General features: G+C 33.8%; 1 protein-coding gene across 1 annotated transcript in view; it reads left to right on the forward strand.

The window, feature by feature from the left end:
• The first annotated feature begins 4,952 nt into the window (after positions 1–4,952).
• Positions 4,953–12,350, forward strand: part of LOC132547932 (rho GTPase-activating protein 20-like) — a 162,983-nt gene continuing 155,585 nt past the window's right edge. Inside the window, exon 1 of the mRNA XM_060211737.1 lies at positions 4,953–5,022. Within this exon, the coding sequence (XP_060067720.1) occupies positions 4,960–5,022 (63 nt within the window). The 5' untranslated portion in view covers positions 4,953–4,959. The remainder of the gene's footprint in view (positions 5,023–12,350) is intronic.

Genomic DNA, 12,350 nt, shown 5'->3' on the forward strand with positions numbered 1-12,350 from the left:
TGACAATTTTGATTATTTACTAATACTATATTGAATCATGTAAACAGCATTTATTTTTTAAAATGTATTTGCACAAGTTGAATCATTAGTTATAATTGGGTAACAATTTCAAAAATAGAAAGGAAAATAAATAAAGCCAGGAAATGTAGCGTAATCGTAGTGTTTGCTGCACGATTTGCTAGTGTCTATGATCATATGCGTGTAATCCGGTCTACACACACTTTGAACTTTACGTACTGTGATACATAGACTCTTTAGAATCCAGAATCTTTATTTATGTTCGCTGATTTTCTCAACATACGGTCCTGTTTATATTCTTAAAAATAATAGGGAAATTTGCCAAACATAAAAATTATCTCATTAGATATTTATAGTGTGTCTGAACGAATTCACGAAAAGATGCAGTGTCTGGAAAAATGTGTTAGAGAAAACACCGCTGATAGACATTGTATAATTAACACAGTCCGAAATCACACATGGCCGAGGTTAAATTAAATAGAGAATATGTTCTAAGTAAATAGCCGCCAGGCTCAACAATAGGGTAGACCGAGCGGACAGGTCGGGAGGTAGATGGAGCCTTATACACGTATGTTAAGTACTTAGTATCGAAGATTTTATGGCGCGAACTGGACTATATACTTCATTTCTGTTATATCACTATACCACCGTCCATATAATGTCCAGTGTGTGTTTATTGTTCCTGGTCAACCACAGACTCCTGGTCAGTTAATCTGCTGGTACATTATACGCTGATGCAGTTCCGGGTAAGTTTTAATTTATCAAGTACATTCTCAAAAATAGTATTTAATGCTATATTGTAATACGTCTCTGCTATGATACAGCTAACATCAGTTTGTAAGCTTGTCAGTATCAAAGTCCAGCAAATCACTATTTCATTACATCAATATGCGTTAAAAATTAGAAATTTATTCAAACATATTGAAGAAGAGGGATGTTTTATATTCGTTTTATTGTTCATGTTAAACAAATTATGTATTTTAACGAAAACGTGGGTGGTTGATTGGGAATTTTTTAAAAATTTGGACACTATAATAATATATTCAGCTGTATTAACTTTGTATAGTATTATAAGTATACATACACTAAAACCCTTTGTGACGTAACAATCAACGTAATCTTCCACTAATCGGCTTTTCTCATCTGTAATATATATATCTGACAGTTTCGTAGTAAACCTTGTTCAATACACGATAGGAAGGGGTTATATATAGCATGTTTTCCGGACGTGTTGAAGGAAGGGAGCAGTATGCATATCCTTGAGACAGAACGAACTTTAAACAAAATACCACCTAGATAGCATCTGTAGTTGAACTCATTACTATAATATCATACTGTAGATTCCATAGAAACGGGTAACTCAACCTGGATGTTTTAATATAACAAAAATAAACGGAGACTAGTTCAACATACTCCATCTTCTACTAGAAAAAGAAGCAAGATTTACTTTATATTTATAGACAAGGTGTGGTGAGGAAAAGGAGCTTCCTTGTCCAAAGTTTCATCCTAAATCTGACTCGCCCAATATACCAAATTGTTTCTTAAAACCCTTAAATGTATCCAACTGCTTCTTAAAACCCTTAAATGTATCCAACTGCTTCTTAAAACCCTTAAATGTATCCAACTGCTTCTTAAAACCCTTAAATGTATCCAACTGTTTCTTAAAACCCTTAAATGTATCCAACTGCTTCTTAAAACCCTTAAATGTATCCAACTGCTTCTTAAAACCCTTAAATGTATCCAACTGCTTCTTAAAACCCTTAAATGTATCCAACTGCTTCTTAAAACCCTTAAATGTATCCAACTGCTTCTTAAAACCCTTAAATGTATCCAACTATTTCTTAAAACCCTTAAATGTATCCAACTGTTTCTTAAAACCCTTAAATGTATCCAACTGTTTCTTAAAACCCTTAAATGTATCCAACTGTTTCTTAAAACCCTTAAATGTACCAACTGCTTCCTAAAACCTTAAATTTACCCAACTGCTTCTTAAAACCCTTAAATGTATCCAACGGTTTTAAACCCTGAAACATACACATCTGTTTATAAAACCCTTAAATACCCAATTGATTTTAACCCTGAAATATACACATCTGTTTATAAAACCCTTAAATACCCAACTGATTTTAACCCTGAAATATACACATCTGTTTATAAAACCCTTAAATACCCCACTTTTTTAACCCTGTATTATATACAGCTGTTTCTTAAAACCCTTAAATACCCCACTTTTTTAACCCTGTATTATATACAGCTGTTTCTTAAAACCCTTAAATACCCCACTTTTTTAACCCTGTATTATATACAGCTGTTTCTTAAAACCCTTAAATACCCAACTGTTTTTAAAACATGACTATACACACCTGTTTCTTAAAAACCTTAAATACCCCACTTTTTTAACCCTGTATTATATACAACTGTTTCTTAAAACCCTTAAATACCCCTCTATTTAAACCCTGTATTATATACATCTTTTTATTAAAACCCTTAAATACCCCACTTTTTTAACCCTGTATTATATACAGCTGTTTCTTAAAACCCTTAAATACCCAACTGTTTTTAAAACATGACTATATACACCTGTTTCTTAAAATACTTAAATATACCCGACTGTTCCTCAAAACCCTTAAATATACCCATTTGTATCTCAGTTAAACCCTCATATATACCCACCTGCTTCTTAAAATACTTAAATATACCCAACTGTTTTTAAACGTTGCGATGATAGGTAACGCCACCATAACGATATAATTAAAAAAAATCTTTGCGATAAGATCGATAAAAGCTAAAGGTCTTCTCCAATAATCCATTTCTCCTATTGTTTACTGTGTATTGTTAGATGAAATACTAAGGCACAAACATATATACTGTTCAGGGTTCCGGATATACCCCTGTCGGACCAAGTCCTTGAGGAAATAAGGAACTTCCTTCGAACATCTTAATCATACATTGACTATGTATATGTTTATATATTATAACTGCAAAAACGAACAATTACTTTTAAAAACTTTAAGGCTATATTTAATTTGTATAAGATATTTGTGATAAGGTTCCATTTGATGTGAAGGCGAGGAAACGGACTTCTTTTCCATCAAAATGGTGTAATGCTTACACAGAATGTATTTGTAATTGTACTTGTAATGTGTAAATGTTTATTAAATATTGTTTCACTAGAAATGTATTGAAACCCTTGCGTAGGCCTACATCCTTCTCCCGTATCAAACTCAAACAAAAACGCGGGTTATGCGTTGACGCACATTAAGTTACGGGACACGTGCTGGTCATGTGATATCTGTCTGAAAAGCACGAGAAGATGGCTGGTGAAGAAGGTGTCCACCCAAAAATTCTCTGTTTGCCTTGGCAGACGACAAAGTTACATATGACCAGAGGGTATTCAGTTTGATCATCGGTGACATACAGAGGATGTACACTGGTAAACAAAGTAGCTGATGGCATTTTTTTCACTTTTGCTACCACAGTGTACTAGTGGTCTTTATCCCGGGGAAGGATGAATCCGGAGGACAAATGGCCAAACACAGACAGCCAGCAGTAAATGAATTTGGTCAATTTCAAATTTGATTCAGAACAGACAAATGAAAAAAATAGTGACAAATGCACTTATTAATGAGGATAGGGAGTGCGATTGAGCGCATGTTGCCGAAACGATAGTACTAATAACTGGCCTGTGGTGTTTATTTAATGATGTTGTCTGTTATTTTACATAGCTATCATTCTTTGTAACATTTCACGTGACATATAAATGTATTTTAAGCATTAATTTCTCACGATGACAATAGTTGTCGAATTGAAGGATATATTTGATATGATATGTACCCTCCCAGTTAGCTGAAGTAGGTAAGGTATTATAAAGTATTTACTTGTCTATACATGTGTGGAAAGCTTTAAAAGCTTGTATACAAGATATCTCATGGAGTTCATATTCACCCCATAACACCACCCCATCATACATGTAGTTCTACACCTGATTAAATGTTGGCCTTAGTCTAAGATAAAGATCAAAGGTCATCCTTGTCTATTGTTGAAATAAAAAATGTGTATAAGATATCACATGTACTTTAGGACAGATTTCGTTCACACTCATACTATTGGTACACCTGACAAGTTTTTTAGTGTTTATCAAACAAGGTTCAATGTCACAGGTCATCCATGACATTTGAAAGAAAAAGCTGGTGGTCAAGATATCTTGTGAAATCCCCAACAGATTTCGTTCACATTAACATCATAGAACCACGCAAAGTTCTACACCTGATGTCACCCTTGACCATTTTTTCAGATAAAAAGCTTGAGTTTAAGATACCTTGTGTCCAAGATATCTCATGAACCCTTAAACATAATAAGTTTACATTCACATCATATGTTACACCATGTTTTACACATGATATGGTGTTCATCAGACATGGTTAAAGGTCAAAGGTCATACTTCAACACTTTTTACATTAAACCTTGAGTACATGACATCTCATGAAGACAACAATATCTATTTTAAAAAATGGGGGATTGGATGCTAAATATCTTTGTGAGTCCCTGCTAACCACGTTTTACATATTTCTTTTTTTGTAGATCCAAAAAACTAGATGAATTATGCCTACTGGTATGTGATTAGTGTTTGCCACCATGTTGGAATCTGATGACTCATTAGGAGATTTACCACAACAACTACCAAATTTCAACAGACGTTGGTCTTTGGATGCATTGGGCAATTTCCTCACTATTCGACTGCCAAAATGGAAAAAGAGATCCTCCCTCCCAACAGAAAATATCCAGTCCACCAGCAAAATCTCTCACCATGGCAAACTTACACCTCCTTTGTTCTCCAGAAGGGCATGGGGTAGGAAGTCACCAAGGTCATCACAGTCTTCACCAAGGTCATCCCGGTCAGACTCCGATTCATCTGTACATTCTGCAGTCAAGCATGACGAGATGAAAGAATCTCCCAAAGTACTGTTTGCTGTTCTACACTTTAAAGATGGAAGTACTGAGGTGGTAAGTGTCTTTTGTTTATCTTGCATCCTCCCAGAATCTATACCCCACAGATTGAGGTGGAGGGGTAAGAATTGACATTGTCCAACTGTCTGGTCATGCCTTCTATTAAGAACACGAAGTACTACAATATAGATACTATTCTACAGAAAGACATTTTGGATTCTGAATTTGATCTTTCATTTCTTCATGCAGTGACTTAGTTCACTATCTGGTGAAGAAGAACTTGTGTGCTGTCTATGTCTGGGAATCTATACACATAAAACCTGCACAAGTGATGCAACTAGGATGTTCTGTGGAATGTTAGGTTACTCTGAACAACCCCCACCCACGGCCTGTCAAGCTTATTGCCATGCCATATACACTGACAGAATGAAACACAGGAAAGTAACTCTCCAAGATCTGAATATAGAATGTATATTCTGGATGCTTAATTTAAACTATATTTCAAGTTTCAGTAGCTTTGTTCACAGTCCCCTTAAGATGAACTTAAACGTCTGTTACTGGGAAAGTATAATTGGTACTTGTACATTAATAACACTGGTTTCCAGTATAATTATAACACTATTGCTTGATGTATTCACCGAAATCTGCTTCATTGCAATGTATTGTGTCTGTAAGTTTGTTTCATAAGAGGGAATATAACAACTGATGTCTTTTTGTTTAGTTCCTTAAATGTACGTACTTGGTCTAAAATCTACATGATAACATGAAGTAATACATCATTCCAACAAGCAATAAATTCTTGTGGTACCATATAAGTTTACATTAGTTAGGAAATCACCTAACATAATCTGAAAGGATCTGAAAAGTACTTGAATCCATTTCTTGCTAGAATTAGGAGAAAAATCAGGTAGAGGTAAAGTTTTTGACCACCTGTTACACTGAGTGTGAGGGAACTGACTTAGTTTATCCATCTGATGTTGGTGTTTTTTTATGGTCTGGTGAGACATCTTAGTAGTATATGGGAGATAACTCTTTCAGCTATAAACACTTTGGTAGCAGTTTTCTGTGTTGTGGCTGTTATATAGGTACAGGCATATGATAATAAGATTGTAGGTACTTTTATCTAAAAGGAAACCACAAATTTCCTGCCATGTTAGCTTCTTTGTTTTCAGTGGTTGGATTGACTTCCATAAACACTTTTTTAAAAAAAACGACAAACAATTGTATTGTTTATAGAGAACAGCTAATATTTGATCTTATGGTTTATAGTTATATAGTTAAACAAGTAAATTGCAAAATCTTTGGTCAGGAAAGCAATCATATCTGTTTACATTTTTTCTAAAGTGTAACAAAATAATAGTTCCTGTTTTATTAAAGTTGCCTGGAGGGGGAGGAGTTGGGGGGGATTGTAGTTCATTATTTCAATGATTTTAATTTGAAGGTAGTGCTGTTACTTCTTTACATGTAACTTTCTTATAAAAGTGGTTTCTTCCAAAGAAGTTTTATTTGAAATGCATTAGGGAACAGTTTCTAGTTATTAAGCTACTAATTACTTGTTTTGAACTGATCTATAGCTGTATAGATTGTAAATCAACAGTGTATTTGATATTATTCCAAAAGGAATGTATTTTCAGTTTCTATGTAGATTGTCTGGATCTGATACCTTCCATACTGCTACACGGAGGTATAGTTATGAGGAAAGTCAGTCAATTTCAAACATCTGGTGTGTTTCATATGTATAGCAGTAAATGTTGTTTACTTTTCCGATATAAACACTGATGCTAGCATTATCTCTCACTTTCTTTATCTCTTGGCAAGAAAACAAAACCCAATATTCTCTTGCTTATGATATTTAGGCAAATAATTCATGTTTTACCAAATGATTGCTTCGTATTTACAGTCAACATCATTAATAAAACAATGTTTTTTTAATTGTGAGTGCACATTATGTATTTAACTCGTTTTTTGTCAATGCTTTGTACTTTTGTTGGGGTCGCAAAATCAAAAGTATACAGCATTTTAAAACAGTAATAATGCTTAAATTGAGATGTTATATAACAGAAAAGAATGATCCTTGGTGCATTTACATTAAGTATTTGAATGATTGGGGGCTAGAAGTACAGCGATTCTTTCCAGTGTAAAAAGTGCATATCCTTTAGATTTAATATCTTCATGGCAACGTATTTCTACAATGCATGGGAACTTAATACATCTATATAGTGACATATTATAGGACCTTTTTTGTCATTTAAACTGACACTGAATATGAGTGGTATTCACAAGCAGACATTGTGAAAATGTTTTTTTTCCATTCAAACAATCTTGTTTTAAACCAACTGTCCTGTTGTTATATATCTATATATGAACTCCATATTTGATAAAAAAAAAACGACACTAAATCTTCCCAATTTAGAATCGAGTGGAATTTTCCAAAATAATCAGGAAAGTCCCCAGTAAGCCAGAAGGGAGATAATCCTCTCATAAGTTTTCAGGTTTTACTGAGGAAATCATGTGAAAAAAGGTTTGTTTTGTCTGATTAAAGCATTTGTCAGTTTTTAACAATATTTGTTGAAATCAAATTGATCAGAATACTACTAATATCTTTATAAGGTTGGGAATGGTTTGGTTATGATATCAGTATTTACAAGATTTGGATGGGTCATGTACATGTAGTTAAATTTTATTGTCATTTTGTAATGCTTATATAGCAGTCATTTGACTCTTTATGATACATCATTCTAACCATTGTAAACCTACTGGTTACTTGGTTAATGACTTCAAATGAAAACAACAGCGACCCTATCATAAAATATCCACTAAACTATACCTATATATAGCTGTAGACAAGGTGTCATAGGAAGGAGTCATGAAAAACACTCTGCCACTGTAGGGGTTCGAACTAGCGACCTTTCTGTCTCTAGCCGAACACTCTACAACTCGTCTAAAGGAAAATTTGCACTAGCTAAGGCTAGAAAGGTGATCTGTACTCTCAACTTCTACGAAGGTAGGTCTCCAAGACAGGATTGATGTTGATATAACTACATACAAGGTATGGTCTCCAAGACAGGGTTGATGTTGATGATATAGCTACAGACAAGGTATGGTCTCCAAGACAGGGTTGATGTTGATGATATAGCTACAGACAAGGTATGGTCTCCAAGACAGGATTGATGTTGATGATATAGCTACAGACAAGGTATGGTCTCCAAGACAGGATTGATGTTGATGATGTAGCTACAGACAAGGTATGGTCTCCATGACAGGTTTGATGTTGATATAACTACAGACAAGGTATGGTCTCCAAGACAGGGTTGATGTTGATGATATAGCTACAGACAAGGTATGGTCTCCAAGACAGGGTTGATGTTGATGATATAGCTACAGACAATGTATGGTACCCAAGACAGGATTGATGTTGATATAACTACAGACAAGGTACGTTCTCCAAGACAGGGTTGATGTTGATAATATAGCTACAGACAAGGTATGGTCTCCAAGACAGGATTGATGTTGATATAACTACAGACAAGGTACGTTCTCCAAGACGGTTGATGTTGATGATATAGCTACAGACGAGGTATGGTCTCCAAGACAGGGTTGATGCTTTTTATTTGAAATGTTGATATATTGTATGTACATCTAGATAGAGAACGGTACTGATGTTAGATATGGACATTACATAAATGAGAGTACCATACATACCTTTGTCACAGGATCTAAAAAAAATTACTGCGTAATTAGAAAAAGTCATGTTTAAACATACCTTACTCCTTGTATTACCTTATCACTTAAGAAAAAAAGTGTTTTTCTAGATCAAATGTTTGTGGAATGTTGTAAATATATTTACTTATTTATTCAGTGGGGAGATGGTATAACTAATATTTGTTGATTTGAAATGTGAAGAGATACAGCATTCCTCGTCTGAAATCTGCCCGATAACATAACTGATGAAGTACATGGCTGCTTGGCTGCCCATCCTGGTGAGATTTTCAATGACCGAGATTATTTTGGGCACTTCCATAGTCTCTATGTCAACTCCCTGGTGATATCTAATAGGTTATTGGCTTAGCTTCCTATCAAATTTTAAATTGTGTAAACTTCTTAGATAAATAAAGGATTTAAAATTTTGATATTGTCACGAAATCTCGTCATAGAAACAGTGTATCAGTCATCTCCACAGGTGTTAAGAAACAAAACAATTTCTTGACCGTTGGCAAAACACTTGACCGTTATGACCAAACATTTACAGGACATATTCAAAAACTTTGATATACTATTATTATTATTAAAGTTTATTTATATATTAACAAATAGTGTACATGTAATTGTGTAGAGAATTACTAATTCTTAACTAATTACTATTTAATTCCTAGAATAGTTTTATAACTTATGTATAAAAATGGTATATGTGAACATTTGATATTATTTTTGAAACGATGTAGGCTAACCTATATCAGTCACAATCATTGGCCCAGTTGGAAGTTCTATGTGTTCTTCAAGACAGGGATGATATTGATGATAAAGCTATAGACAATGTAAAGTCTCCAATAATTAAATAGTAAAATAATAATTCATATTAGGCATAAGTTGTGTTCAGGACACATGTGGAGATGACAGATACATTGTTTCTATGACAAACCCCATAGGGTTGGTGACTCCTTACAAAAACACAGGGAATCCAACCCTGGCTACTCGGATAAAGGAAGTGCAATGTCCCCTTCAGCACTAAAACAGCTGGTAGTAGTAAGTAATTAGTGAGTGAAGGGGCCAAAGTTCAGAAATCCTCCATCCTTCATTGATGAAACAAAATTTAAAATGCTGTACTTATCTGAATTTAGAAGTTTTGGTAGATTTATAGAATGACTGTAATACCATTGCATGTTATCTAAATCTCTTAGCTTATAAAAAAAACTAGACCTTCATCTAATTTTAGGAAGGTAAAATGGTTATATATAGGTAAGTAAATGAGGCCATATTGTGTTTTGTTTATCATTGTTGTGTACTGTGAAGGTGACTATAATCAAGTCTTTGTGTGGTAACCTGATCAGGTAAAAATCATTACCGTAATTTAAAGACTTATGGCATGAACAATTTCATGGCTCATAAAAACCTGATGCACCAAGTACCACCTTGACTTTCACAAGGGAGGTGATTTATTTGATTTCTATAACAAGTTGGTCAGAACCTTCTACTTTGATGTTTTAGTATTATCATAAGTTGTGAATCCTAAGCTGATTGTGAGATTTTGAATTGTTCTATTCATTTAAAGGTACAAATCTGTGGGGGTTCCAACATTTGTATGTAAATGACATCTTTGCTCTAGTGATTATGTGGATGAGTGTTCTGCGGAGTCACAACAGTGTACACCCCCAAAATGACATAATGAAGTCTTAAACAAATCACCATAGAAGAATTATATTTTTAGCATTGTTCAGAAAGCCTATTATTATTATAAGCGTGGACACCATTAAGCTACGGTAGATACTCTCCAACCTAGAAATAAAAAAATCTTCATTTGAGATGACATGACCAGCTGAAGCAGGAAGCATATGTGAAATAGGCCTTGTTGTGAAATTTGAGTTTTGTTACATATGTTATAACAAAACTCAAGACTATAAATATATAATCTTTATTGTTTATGGTCAGTTGAAGATTGAATTCACATTTTGCCAAAGAAAGATATCTAATTAGAAGAGAAACTAGTTAAATTAAACTAAGAAATATAAACAAGTAGATGTTAGTAATACAATGTACATGAATTGCTAAAAATGCTGTTTCATGGTCCTGAAATATATCTTTTTCTTCCTCACAACACTTATAGTCTTAAATTTATAATGTGTTGTGGTACATGTATAAGCATCAAGAAATATCATGGAGTGAAAAGTTAACAGCAAGATTGTGCAAAAGACATACATGTAAAAATGGTACAAATTTAGAATTAGATACAGCCAAATGATAATAATAATGTTTCAGAGCACAAGAGCTCCAGTTTAGCTGTTTATGTAATATTACAGCCATATTTGACTTAGTTTTATATTTGTAGAATTACTGAATGACATTGAGACAAAAGCTGTTTTTAAACAGCAGTTTGCTCTTTGTTATTATGTCTGTAATTTATGATAAAGGAAAACGAAAATGATGTAAGTAATTGAATGAGTTTTGGTGATGATTTGGTTGTGATAATGTTTATTGGTTTATATGGTAATTGATAAAAAATGATGTCGTTTAAAAAAAAAATTGTATTTATTTTTTCAATCATCAAAACTTTGTGTTACTTACAGTAAATCTTGGTATATCTGTTAGTAAAATTCAATTTACCTGGTCAGACAAACCTGTGTATTGGATGTTTACTTGTAGTATTGTTACCTGTGCCCAATCAGCGTTCTCAGGTAGTGTAGTGGTCAATGGGATACCTGTGGAAACTCCTGCAGATTGACAGATATGAGAGGTTGATTAACCTGCCTTATCATTGGAGATAAATCTGTAAACATATTGCCAGTATTTTGTCATCATCATATCGTAGAGAAATGACAATGGATAAATACAAACTGACAATCAGGTCAATGAATATATTGATGAACCTCGGCCAGCTGTAAGTTTGCATGTAATGTATTCAGTTTAGGAATTTGGTATTGAATTTTTTTTGTGAAAAACTTACCTTTGTGCGAAATATTAATGAGAGCTTATCAGATCACTTCATAAGTGTTGAAATGATGTGATGACTAAAGGAGAACCCTGGAGAATGAGTCAAACATTCTGAGGTAAGAATCGACAAGTTTTTAAAAAATATTTTCACACACTGTAAAAATTTGACCCCCTTCCCCTGCCTATTTAAAACATGTTTTGTCATGATCATGTAAACAGAAAAACATGATGGTTTGTTAGTGTTTTAACTGTAATTTGAAGATGGGTGGCTGAATGGCTCTAGGACTTTAACACATTGTGCCTTTCACACAGATGATCGAGGTTGGATTCCTTAGTTTTAAGTAGAAAATGTAAGTTGTGTTGTTCCAGCTTCTTGCTACATTTAAACCTTTACATAGTCCCATCCTAGCCAGCAGGAATGATTATAGAGGCTGTCTTAACATTTCTTTGGTGGACTTTGTAGAGTTTTGTTAGAATTTTTGAGATGCTTTAACTAAAACCATTGGGTAAACTTTTCAAGTTTTGTGTTAATTTCAACTCCCAGCATTTTGAATACTTAAGTTTTTTACATTTTTGAAAAAGTATGAAGTGGTATATATTGAAACATGCAAACTGCTACCACACCCTCCATCCTTGTTTTTATCAAAATGTTAATGTTAACCTACCATAGATTCTGACAAGTTATCACTGGTTCTGGATGTCACATGTTCTCAGCAGGTATCCTGTATACCAGCTTTAAA

The sequence above is a fragment of the Ylistrum balloti genome, unplaced genomic scaffold (genome assembly GCF_031769215.1).
Source record: "Ylistrum balloti isolate Yb309-2 unplaced genomic scaffold, AGI_CSIRO_Ybal_v1 Utg369990, whole genome shotgun sequence".
NCBI classification, from domain to species: Eukaryota; Metazoa; Mollusca; class Bivalvia; order Pectinida; family Pectinidae; genus Ylistrum; species Ylistrum balloti.